The sequence below is a fragment of the Lissotriton vulgaris genome, chromosome 5, assembly GCF_964263255.1.
Source record: "Lissotriton vulgaris chromosome 5, aLisVul1.2, whole genome shotgun sequence".
Lineage (NCBI taxonomy): Eukaryota > Metazoa > Chordata > Amphibia > Caudata > Salamandridae > Lissotriton > Lissotriton vulgaris.
This window is the reverse complement of record NC_141693.1, coordinates 136,731,791-136,744,941: the sequence shown is the minus strand read 5'-3', so window position 1 is coordinate 136,744,941 and position 13,151 is coordinate 136,731,791. Positions and strand designations below refer to the sequence as shown.

Here is a 13,151-nt window from a genome sequence, read left to right as displayed (position 1 = left end):
CTGGTGGTGGGTGTGGTATTGGTGGTGATATTGGTATTTGTGGTGGTATTGATGGAGGTGGTATTGATGGTGGAATTGGGGCTGGTATTGGTGTGATTGGTGGTGGTGGGGTTTTATTGGCAGTCGTGATATTGGTGGTGGTGGTGTTGGTATTGGTGGTGGTTGTATTGGTGTTGGTGGTATTGGTGGTGGTGGTATTGGAGGTGGTATTGGTGACGGTGGTGGTATTGGATTGGTGGTAGTGGCATTGGTGGTGGTAATGGTGGTGGTGGTATTGGTGGTGTGTTGGTGGTATTGGTGGTGGTGGTGTTGTTGTTAATAAAACAAGCTTTTGAAACCACCCCTGTCAACTGGTTTTAGTGCAGATGACCACAGATATGCAGTTGTCAGCTTCAGCCCATTAACACACAATGATGTGCTACTTGGACTTAATTTGCTAATCATTTCTAAATCCATTTTACTTGGGGGGTTGAAACAGATAGAAGATAGTGCCAGGTTAAAGTGATTGAAAGGGGGCGCCTGTTACAGGGCGGCTGTGCTGCTTCAAAAAATACAAGCGGTTTCAGCTGAAGCAGCGCATGTCCGGCCTGCAGTTTGAGAAACTCAATAAAGAAAATAGTGCTTACAGACTATATAACAGTGTAACAGAGACCAGTATCATGGGAGGTTACAAATGAAGACAAAGCCTTACTAAGGAGGGACTAATAGGCCTATTAACGAATTTAAAAGCAGCATTTGCGAAAGGCAATGACACAAGCCAATGACAAATATGGGCGGAGAGTGGGTGCTGTCTTGTCTTCCATACTCTACTACAGTAGTCTCTCAGAGCTTGCAGCGCATACATCAACCTAAAAAGGGTATGTGTGCGGAGAACAAAAAATACAAGTGCTTAAACTTGAAAGAACAAAGTTGAATGAGCCCTGAAATTATTCAACTTCATGATAGGTCCTGGAAAATTGCTTTGCTCTTTTAAATTTCAGCATAAACACAAGCACATAAAATTGAATGAAACCGCTGGGCAGATTTACGGACGGCATAAGTGTGACAAAGTAAGCGCTCTCGTTGTTTGAAGTTTTATGTACTACACATAAGACATGGCAAGTCATTAACCATAAGTCACGCCTACATGAACTCGAATATTGGTGGCACCACATGCATAGATCTTGTTCCATTGAGCTGTGCCATGCAACCTCAAGTACAGTTGTGAAGTTAAAACACAAACATGTCTGGTGTTCCTGGCACTGAGACATTCAGACTCACAAAGAAGAAATCAACAGGGAATATGGGATTGGGAAATCGGCAGACTGTGTAAGTATTCTAATATTTACACTTCTCCCAATAACGGTGCGTGCCGCTTGACAGCACTAGTTCAGAAGAATTGCAATTAATTTTTTTTTTATTTTGCTTCCTTAGGAGAAGGAATATTCCCTCAGAACGGTGAGCTGCCTTAATGCTTTATTGTGCAGCTCGGCTCTTCCAGGCCCCCTTCCTCACATGTGAATGACTAGAGAGGCTTAGGCGCGTCTCCTGAGCCAATAGCGACGCTGCTCCCTTGCAGTTTAGGTTAGTAAACGGCTTGAGAGCAGCGTGAGGGTAGGCTCGGTCAGGCGAACTGAGCGCTCCGTAGGAGACCTGGGGACTGTGGCTGAAATCCTCAGAGCTCCTAACATTACACAGGTAGGAAAGGGTTCAAGTGCGCATGTCGGGCTAGGCACAGCAAGGCACTCGTCCAACCTATCATGCGCACTTTACCCTTAGGCCCAGCTGAACTTGCCAATTATGCCTCACCCATCCACATCCACCATCACTAATGTAGAAAGCCAGCTAAATTGGCCGTGCAAGAAAAAAAAGCACTGCGGCTAGAAAATAAAACATTGAATCATACATTTAATAGTGGCCAGAGGGACAACAAAACAGGGGGGCAGCACCCCCATGCTCTAATATAGTAACCGCCACTGTACCTGTAAATATTCCTTGAGCTAGGACCAGTCAAGTAACCAGGCACTTACGTGTCTCTGTTGCAACTTCCAATGACTTCCATTCTTATACTTACCAATCGCTTATGAGGTCCAATCACTGCAAGGAGCCAAGTCATCAAGAAAAACATTTGCTCAAATCAGTTTTCTTTTTACCTTTAAATTTTGGGGCAAGTACAGACTCTGTGTCACCAGGATTGATCAGGCTAACCGTGATGTCACCCTCAGTACCGCCAAACTTATTCAACAGACATGTGTACACAGTTGATCCTAGGAACAAGAGAAAAAGTGCGAGATCAGTGACTTTAAAATTAAAAACATTTAGCACTTACAACACTCCGTCAACATGTTCCTATTTTGGCGGGTCCTATGCACAGGAGATCACAGTAGACACAGATGGGTTTTTAATGGTTGGCGTCCCATCAAAGTAGACAGACTTCAGCAATGATTATAGAAAACACCCAATCACCGGCGCGTAGTGACTGGAATGGTCTCTGTTTGAATCTCGGCAAAGAATTAAAAAAAGAAACATGTTTTAAAAGTTATGGCCCACAGTGGGTCAATCCTTGATGGAGTATGGGGAAATTATTACACTCTTGCCCACTGGCTGCAAAGTAGTTTTGTGCTGACACCACCAGTACGCTACATCTGGAGAACATCCAAAATGGAATATTTCACATATTCTGACTTTGCCAAATGTTACAGTTTCCAAAATGAAACTCGCAACATTATTAATACAACTCTTCAGAATGCTTTCTGACCCTGCTGAAAATCCGAAGAGGATTGGACCCTGCTTACTGAAATCTGAGAGGAGCCCTAAAGGACTGAACCTGCTCTCACTTGTACACAGGACAAACGAGCGGACTTAGGGTTAGGTGTGTGACCTCTGGAGTGGCTACAGGGACGCAACAGGCTGCAACAGGCCTTTTTCCTGAAGTGACCAGTTCACCAGTACCTACTGGACCTCAACTATACTTTGCTTGTGGCCTCTGCTGGAGTGAGCCTTGGCCCCTGAATGCCTTCCCTGAGTTCTTAGGTACCATTGAAGTGATCCAGAGGCGCTGCTCCAGAAACCCTGAAAAGTTCGATCTTGGAAAATGTTGGGATTCAAGAGTGTCAGCTGGACCTCGCGGTAAAGGTGTTCGGTTTTGATGCAACTTTATTGGATACACCTTCAGGCTTGCCATGCTGGAGGGTTTTGAGCTTGATAAAAAAGACTAAGTCAAAAGGTAAAATCTTTGACCAGAACGAACCCGATTCAGGTATCCCACCCACTCTCCATCGAAGTCAGTCTGAAATCGCACCTAGGTCTCTGTCTACCGCTTTCATAGCCTATTATTGGCGATTAGTGCTTTTTGGGCTATTTTACTAAAATCTTTGAAAATTCATACTTCCGGTTACTCTTATAGGATTTTTTTTGTTTTGGCGTTATTCTGTTTTATTAAAATGTACTATACTGTTCATTTTCAGTTTTTAATTTTTAATGTTGGGTGTTTTGAAAATCTTACTGTTTTAACACTGCATGAATACATTACTCATTGCATTCAATTAAGCCTGTCTGCTCTGTGCTATAGCTAGCAGGGAGTTGAGCCCAGGTTAATTTAGTAATTTTTGTGGTTCACCCTGACAACTTATGGTAATTATTACGTGAGGTGGACCACTGCCCACCCCAAATAATTAATCCATTTTCTTACATTGATGTTCCAAGACTCGTTTGGACCTAGGACATCCTAGGATTAAGGCATCCATTATCCATCATGTCTGATTGGTGTTGCATGCCGTAACGAGACAAAGCTCGAGACACGTGTGAATGCAGTAAGAGTATGTGTTCGTGTTTGGCCCGCTTGCTCGGTTAGATTCCCCTTGCAGGGATGCCGAGTGGAGCGAGCAGTGTCGTCTATTGGAAACGGCTGGGAAACCTGTTTTTGTCTTGAAGGCAGTAAGGCAATATGCAGAGAGACCTGCGCAGTGTGATTGTTTTATAAAAACATGTTCTCAATACTTTACTACCCGCGAGTTGGGTCGCGTTTCAGCAGTAGTTGTCATTAAAATTGGTTAATTCCTAAGAGTAGTAAAAGTGGCAAGTGTGGGGTGAGACATGTATCTTGATGGGTACAACTTGCGACACCAATGAGACATGATGGATAATGGATGCCTTAATCCTAGGCAGAGAAATAGGTCTTACAAAAACGAAGGTTGGATTTCGCATATAGACCGTGGGTAGGAGGGGTGAGAGTAATGGGGCCACTATTCCAACACTACAAAATGAACTGGAATGTGTTTTATAGACTCATGAATAATATTGGGCTGATAATATTGCCCTTTTTGACACAATAAGATGGTATGTATATTTTCACAGGTACATTCAAAGCAACAGAGGTGCTATAAAATAGGGCTTTGTTTGTATAAGATATACACCCCCTGGCATGATGGGACCTGGTACAAGGGCCTGTGGCTGCCACCTGGTAAATATAATTTTAAACTAACAATATCTGGATCACTGACTCAGTCTGTGATTTGATATACCAGTACCTGCTTTGTAGGATGTCACAAATGGTTGGTGCTTTTTAATTAGAACACTTGTCTTTTTGTTTGTTTGTTTGTCAGTCACTCTATGCATCAAGTCAGATGTCCAGTGAGGTGATGAAACCTGTTGGCCTACATTGAATTGGTCTACAACATGCCGTGTTTTTACTGTTGAGTAAGCTCACAATTCTGATTAAAAATGGTCAAGCCATATACGTGAGTCTTAACTCAATTTTAATTTTGAGATATACACTATATCTCACGTACACGGGGTCTTCTTTTATATACCTAGATCACTGTTTTTCACCTTTTCATTATTTTTCTTTACACTGTGACACAATTTCTTTTCTACAGGTGAGAAAGTTACAAATGATTATAAAAAGGTGGGCAAGCTGGTGAGCACCTGCCAGTAGCTCCTCTGGTGTAGCGCACGTGAGGTACTTTCTCACCTTTACACAATTTCATTGTGGGTTACATACACCTTTTTCAATCTAGGGTATGTATGTGCTGAGTGATCTGACTTACATTTTAAGTAAAATTAATATATTGGGTAATTAGGACTGGATTAGACTGGGAAATTGTTTAGACCAGCTAATGGGTAGAGGTGGGCACCCTCCCAATACCAGCCCTGTGTAAAAAAGTGGATTTGGCCCTGCGTAGCCAGATCCTTTTGATGTTTAAGTGATCCCCAGAACAGTACCTGCAGGGAGAGGTCTGTGGGGTAAGGAATACCAGTGGAGCAGCAGTATGACTGTCCCATGTCTGTGGTCTCTTTAGGGTGGTGAGCGATAGTTGCCCAGGGAACGGAAGCTGTCCCTGCTTGCCCATGGACTGCATCCTTGGCAGTGAGCTCCCACCGATGAGAAAAAAGGGCAACTTTGTTGGATACAGCTTCAGGTTTACCCCGCTTGTGATTTAAGCTAGATTTTATTTAAAAAAAAGCCTAGGTCAGGAGGAAAAATCTTTAACCGGGACGAACCTGTTTGAAGTATCTGATGCACCTAGGTTCCAGGGTGCTGCTTCCATAGACTATTATTGGCCCTTAGTGCTTTTGCTGTTTCCACTTAAATCTTTAAAGATTCATACCTTCGGGCCCTCTTATTGGATTTTTGTTGCTTTGGTGTCATTCTTTTTTATATCGTTTACTCTAGTTTTCCATTTCAGTTTGAGATTTTTGTTTGCCTTTTTTACTTTATTACTGCTTTGGCACTGCATAGATATTTTACACATTGCCCTAAGTTAAGCTTGCCTGCTCTGTGCAATAGCTACCAGGAGACTGTGCTCCAGTTAATTCAGTGATTTTTCAGGCTCATCTTGATGAGTTAGAATTATTCTTTCTTGAAGTGGGTGACTGCCACCCTCAAATAATATTTCACCTAATTACATAGTGTTCATAAAAGGTGCTTATAAAAGATTCTTATCAATGACAAAAGTCATGTTTTGCATTGGAGAGGAATGCACTGGACAAAAATGTAGCACTGAAACACAGTGAGCCTTTATGTGCATATCAGAGGATGCACGATTAGCGAGTGGTGAACGCATGGCTAGAGAGGGAAGTACTGAATGGACCACAGTGGATTGCAGCTCGCTCATAGTTTAGTATGTTTTTTACAGCTGTATGCATAAAAATGGGGGGGGGGAGGGTCTCAAATTATATAGCAGGTTATGCAAATATGAACCTATGTGAGGCAACTTTTCAGTAAGTTTTTTCAGATCATCCCACTATTCTGCCCATCAATCTCCTAACAAGTATTACATTGGCCCTATATATTTCTCCTGCACATCAAGCATACTCCATTAAACAGCACATTAACACACTTTACAGGTCAATCATTGTCTCCAGCACTAACAGAAACCCGTCGCCATCACCTTACAATCCACTACAGGTTTATCAACTTCCTCTGCCCAACATACAAACACATTGGGACCAATTACAATGAGTGTCAGAAAGGCTCCGACCTCAGGACGGAGGCTTTCCGACGCTCCTCGTCTGTTTCAATCTCGATCGGCTGATTATGTTACAACCGGTCGGAATTGAAAACCGGCCCGTAATCCAAATGGAAGGTGTTTCCGCCTTCTGGTTTACAATGCACGGTTTCCAGCAGGGTTTCAATGCCAGCCATTCTGACATGGACAGCCTGTCGGAAAGTAGGTTTGGGGCCCCTAGCAGGTCCCCCCTTCTGATTTCGGCCTCCGGTTGGGGGCGCCATAGGTGCTTCCTTATTGATCCCTGCAACTTTTGGCAGGCACATTGAGGTGCCTGCAACGGGGTGCAGGGATGAACACAGACTCCCATTCCTCTATGACAGCTTGTGTTACGGCAGGTTTACTGCCGTAATATGGGCTACCATAGAGGAATGGCAGTATGCGACTGCACCATGTGTGGTCGCATCATGATTAGGGCATCGGGGCCACCGACATAAGGTCAAAATAAGCCCCATAATCTCATAGATCAACATGCAGGTGCATCAACCTCCTCTAGAGCATCAAACATGGGGCTATCAACTGCATCTTACATCTCCAAACAGGCCTTACCACTTCAAACTTAAGCCCACCTTTCTCTCCAACAACATCAGATAGGTCCATCGATCTTCACTTAGAGGCCCATAATCAAATGCTACACCAACACGCAGGCCTATAAATCTCACTTTACAAGGCAGATTCATTAATCTCCTTAAAGCCATCATTCAGCACAGCCAACCCACTTAAAAGATCTAAACAGGTATATTAATTTACACTGCAATACAACTGTACCTTACCACTTATTGAGGCTTATGAACATTCCAATTACCATGTTCCTCTGACCAACCTTCACAATTCGCCAAACAAGCACACCAACTTTCGTAATAACCAGTCAACCCACTTCGATAGAGAGCCATCCTTTTCTACAATTTCACCATGATTGGAGAAAAATTCTGCTCTGCCCACCTATACAGGCAAAATAATCTTCCAAAGTACTGTATAGTCTGAGGCATTTCCCCACACAGGTGCTCTGGACAGTCTGGATTAAGTCATTCACTACCAGTCTAACAACAAAAAGCAGCTTCGACACTGCTTAACAGATGAAACCATCTGCAGGCCAAGAATTTCTATGAATTCACTAGTGTTTGGAGAACTGAGCAGGACACTTTGAAAGATCACTCTTAAACAGTGACCCACTCCGGTGTCCAATACCTCCTTACGTCTTGTTGGCCAATGCAACAAAAACAGCCCTTGCAATTTGTTTAGAACTTCACACTGCATGCACTTCCTTTTGCAAAGACTTTAGCAATCCCTTAATCCACAGATCATGTCTAATGCTGTCCTGTACCAGCACTTTTGCAAAGGCTTCTCGGTGACATTTCTTTTTTGATGCCCCCTGGGTCCTGCAGTGAATCCACCACCATACCTACCAACAGGCTTGCTCAGGTTGGCCGTAAAAAGCCAATCAGCCGCTTTCTTTGCATCTGGGCCAACCAGGTAGAATTTTCCAAAGTAGGACATGTCAAACACAGCCACCGCCTTCCTGCAGGTTAGGCTCTCTCGCTTGATCTACAACAGAAGACACAAGATCATGGGAAACTAGGAAGCGCAGAGCGAGGATTGTGTTAACTTTGCTGCCTTCAAGTAACAAAAGGGGCCAGGGGCAGGGAAAAGAAATTAAAAGAACCCCTGCGTGAGTCATCCTGAAATATTCCTTTAATTTGTGCTAAACCCGTCACCTTCCTTTTTTTATTTTAAAATAGATATTTAAATGAAGTTCCCCCACACTGGCAGTTTTCGTTATTCCCGAGATCTCATCAGCCTGGAAGCCTGCTCATTACCTTCACAATGGAGCTTTCAAGGCGCCGTGTCAAGCTGTCATGTCAGCTGGCGCTCCTCATCCTCAGCTGCACCCTTCTCCCCCCTCCCTCCTTCCTTCGTTAGCTTTTCGTTCCCTTCCCTCTTTCGCCATACTCTGAATTTACACCTATAAAACCTCATCAAGTCCTATCCTTCTTTTACCTTTTCTGTATCAACTCCATCTCTTCGCCCTTTCACAAACTGCTGAAATCAACATTCTGCCTTCTTGCACACTTACAAATAAAATCCTAAAAATAACCATGCCTTTCAACCTCTAAACTCTTACTTGCTCATTAGGTCCCCCATCCAACATTAGCCCTTTTCCCTCTCGTACTCCATGTGTTTCCCTTCACATCTACCCTCCTTTCAGTGCATTCCCTTGTCCTCTCCATCAAAGCAACACCCACCTTTCCACCCAGTATCTTAATCTATCACACTTTACCTTTCCACCCACTAGCATCATACCCTTACATTTCTACCCATTCTCCTTAGCCACAGCATCCTTTCCTTCCTGTCCTCACATCTATGAAAACAAATAAAATCTGTGCCACCCATCAATGGAAAAGTGTGGCTCACTGGTTAGAAGTGGCAGACCCTGATGCAGAGGTCTGACCCGGGACCAGGGTTCAATTCCCGATGCGGCAGGGTCTTGGGCTCAAAGTCCACGGACTTGATAATTCTCGCCTCGGTGCCTACTCTAATCATGGGTCCCACTCTGCCACTCTGGGCAATAGCTTTCTTAATCTCCACAACGGCCCGATAGTGCTGGGATGCCTGGCTTCACCTTGGGGGTGCCCAGTAGGGGGCTTCTCACAGGGAAAGCCAGGAAGGGTTCCACAGCAGTATACAGCGCCAGGATGCCTGTAAGGTGATAGTGCTCTCTACAAGTATACATACATTTACACACATTTATACATCACCCCCTGCATTTTCCGCTTCGGTCTCCTCTACACCAGCTGCAGTGTTGTGAATAGGATATTGTGGGTGTTTCAGAAGATTTTTATTGATATTAAATCACGTGTTTAGTCGCAAAACACGAAGACCCAAGAGAACTTGGCACAGTCATTGCCCCATGGTACCAAATTCATCTTTGCCCAGTGGTTGCCACAAACTTTTTGCTTTTGGTGGAGTCTATTTTTTTTATGTATTAACTCTGCAGCGTGACACTCCCATACAGTGCACAGTGTGTGTGCTGCCCATAAAACTGGCTAGACCCAATTGGTTAATTTAACTTTCCAATAAGTGCATTGTACATCAGCTCAGAATTGCAACAGTAAAGAGGAATTTGAATGTCACATGTGGCTTGCAGTGTGCCTTTAACCCGTTCGATGACATGACGGTGGGCGCGTGCGGAGTACGGCCGGGGGCCGTCCTAACCACGCCCACTGATTAAAACGCCCGCACCGCGGCGGAATTCGCTCCACGGTCAACGGGTTAAAAACACCCAGGTGAATGAACCAAAAGTATGGCTCCAGAAGACACCAATGTATGATCCTGGAGTGCAGATTAAAAGTATTGCGGTGCTACACAACAAGGAAATGTGCTCTGTGATGCATAAATACATTTTTAGGTTTTTCCTTAATGGTGTCCATAGTGGGAGCACGGAGGTGAAACCTATCGGTGTTTACGGGCTGTTACCACATCACTAGCAATACTGAGCAACCGGTTTCTTTGTCAGCAGAAAGTGTGTCCTTCCACTCACAAAGCAAGGAGACTGCAGAAGTGCCTCTCCCTCCTGGAAGCACTCATCGGGAACTATGTGAGGTAGAGGAGGGAAAAATGAGTCCGGCAGAGCAGGTGTTGCTAATAGGGGTGGACGAGAAATTCGCTCTGCCAGTGGAGTTTGCTGAGTTTTACCCACTCCCTGCTCCACTTGGAAAGTGGATTTCTGGCAAAACTCTGACAAAGTTTTACATTGCACCAGCGCCGGCTCCTACACTATGGCGGAGGAGAGTTCCCCCCACCCCCCCCACACCCCCCCGGCTCCCGCCAGCGGCCAATAAAATGTAAAATACAACAATAATAAACCCTTGTTTATTATCTTCTTATTTTCGTTCTGACTGGGGGTTGGGCCAGGGTGATGACAGGCACGGCGGGGAGTGTTTTGTACGGTTATCAGTGCACATAACGATTTGGCTGGCCGTCTCAGGACAGCCAAACCGTCATGCGCACTGAATCTCTCTCCAACCCAGCTGCATTGCAAATTGAGGGTGCTCAAGCCAATCTTGATGCTGCTCTCATGCTGCCAGCAGCATCAGGATTGGCCACAGTGGAATCTGGGAGCCTGTGCCGGAAGTGGAGAGGAGCGCGATGCAAGAGGAAAGTGGGTTTGTAATTTTCTTTGTCTCGTCATCCGTCCATCACCCCTTGACCCCCACCTTGCCACTCTATCGAGACACCTTCCGCTACTGCCTCGCATGCAGCTCACCAACAGTAAGTTGGCAAGCGAGAATTTGTATCCCCCATTGGGATTTTGAGTGCTAGAATGCTTCCAGCGAGATTTCTCAACATGGCCGGTCGCAGCAGGTCGCTACTGTTCGTGTTGAGAAAGCTGCAGTTCGAAAAGTAAATCTACTTGAGCGGCAGAAAGAAGCAGCTCACTCTGGCGCACCGCGTGATGCAGTTCACACTGATTTTACACCAGGGAACAAGCTTCCCATGCTAAAATCAGCACGAGCAGTGCGACATGCCGATTTCCACCTGCGGAACTCCATGGAATCTCGCAGAGTTTTTACGTATCTCCGCAGAATTCTACGGAGTGAAACTCCTCGAGTTCCACCCACCCCTATTTGGAAACAAAGAAAAGGTAAGAACAAAAGTTTCTGCTCTGTGTGCATGCGTGAATGCATGTGTGCCTATCTGCCTGTGTATGTGTGTGTGTATCTATATCTGTGAATGTCTGCATATGTCTGTGTGTGCATGAGTAGAAGTCTGTGTGCATGCGCAAGAATATATTTGTACTGCTGAAGAGCAAGTATTTTCCCCCGTGCCACCACCCTTGAAATGACATCCCTGGAGATCTGCTGCTGGTACGGTGGTGGCATTTCCTGATAGTAAGCAGGCAAAGGTACATTTGTGGTAATTACTGCCACAAAAATACTGACCCTGGCACAATGGTGACAGTGTCTGGCAACAGGGTTTGTGAGGCTCAATGGTACTAACCTTTGGCAATATATTGACCCTGGCAAAACATTGATAATTCCTGGCATAGTGTGGGTACTCATAGCATGAGGGTGCCAAAGCAAAATGTAGATCATTTTGAATACATTAAAGTTCAGACATGTACATGCTTAGCTAAATTCTCCTCAACCCATGACAAATGACTTTGCCCATGCACATGTTTTAAAGAGAGGGCTGGATAAGGTGACACCTATTGCATTTGTAAATGCCTTTTTATATTAGCTCAGTCACCCTTAAGTGTGGCCTGTAAGTCCACAAGGCTTAGTACTTCTATGTTAAAGTGGAATTTCATAGCTATTAAGGAAAAATATTTCCCCACTATGAACAGTAGCGAAATGTGTTTTGGTAACTGTGAACTAAAAGCTAAATTTTCCATCAGTGTGATTAGGAATGAATAAAAACCTCTTCCTTGTAAAATACTAGAACTTTCAACCACTCATAATAAACATTTAATGCATTGGTGAAAGTAGATCCACTTAGTGTGAACATGTTTGTGCTGCCTGAAAGTAAACTGGTTTGTATGTAGCCTTGCTCTAGACATTGAATACACACTCCCGGCTGGCTGTTAAAGACTGTAACATCTGAGAGGACAAGTGCCAGGCCTCTGGGAGAAGGAGGACTAGGTTTTAATAGTGAACATTTATCAGGGATTAGCCTTCTGTAAGTGGGGAGGCATGCAATTGGTAACACAAAGGGCAACTTTCATAACTCTCCCTTTTGAATTAGAAATCCCTCATGGAGATTTCAGGTACAGAGCCATTCATGCCCAGAGCCACCCTAGACCTTCTGTATATGCACAAGCAGGAGGAGGAAATCCAGTTCTAGTACTAGCATCGGAGAGGGAACCTCATCTCAATAAGGTAGTATCTGGAAGAGAAAAGAAGACTCAAAGGTAGAGGAATGTTAGGCTAAATTGTGATCAAGGACTCCTGAAAAGTTTGCAGTAAGCGGAGACCAAGCGTTGAAAAAGAATGATGGGTTTGATTGGAAAGTTGCCAGGAGAGGATGTAGGGAATTCTCCAGTTACTCCATTATTCCTAAATGTATTGTTCATAATTGTACCTTGAATATCCATATCTCTGGGTCCACTTATTTTTATTTCAACTATTTGGTGTTTTATTGCTTGTTACATTTTCTTGATGTATTTAAATTGGTTTAGAAGGAAACTTTTACTTAACCTATAAGCATCTGTTTGTTGCATGCAGTGCTGTAGAGTCGCATGCTGTGCATACTTCCGCCATCTAGTGTTAAGCTTGGACATGCACCACTGGTTTTCTTCTTAAGAAATCTTTTCGCGTCACTGAACCTGGTGACTCCACCTAGTAATGGTATGCGGATCGCACGGTGGGCATGACTGGAGATTGAGCTAAAAGATGCAGTAAACAATGACCATGCAAAATAGAAAGTATCAATATAAGAAAACGAAAAAGGAAGAAAGAGTATTTTCAAATATCACAGGTGGACACACTACATGCCATGAACTAAAGCTTACAGGGTAAGTACATTTTCCATTCATGGCATGTGTAGCTGTAAATATACATGCTGTTTATAGACTGTAAAGCAGTCCTCTCAAAGCGGTGGCTCAGCCTGGCGATGTTGCAGAGGACTGGAATAATGTGTGCAGGACAGCCTGACCAAGTCTAGACT

At 44.2% G+C, this 13,151-nt stretch overlaps 1 protein-coding gene across 2 annotated transcripts in view; it reads right to left on the bottom strand.

Annotated features, from left to right (window-relative positions):
* The window catches only part of SARDH (sarcosine dehydrogenase), an 850,014-nt gene that overhangs the window by 289,852 nt on the left and 547,011 nt on the right, over positions 1-13,151 (bottom strand). For both annotated transcript variants that reach the window (XM_086921071.1, XM_086921072.1), the window contains exons 14-15: positions 7,895-8,033; positions 2,133-2,246 (exon numbers count right to left, since the gene is read on the bottom strand). In XM_086921071.1, the coding sequence (XP_086777197.1) occupies positions 2,133-2,246; positions 7,895-8,033 (253 nt within the window). The remainder of the gene's footprint in view (positions 1-2,132; positions 2,247-7,894; positions 8,034-13,151) is intronic.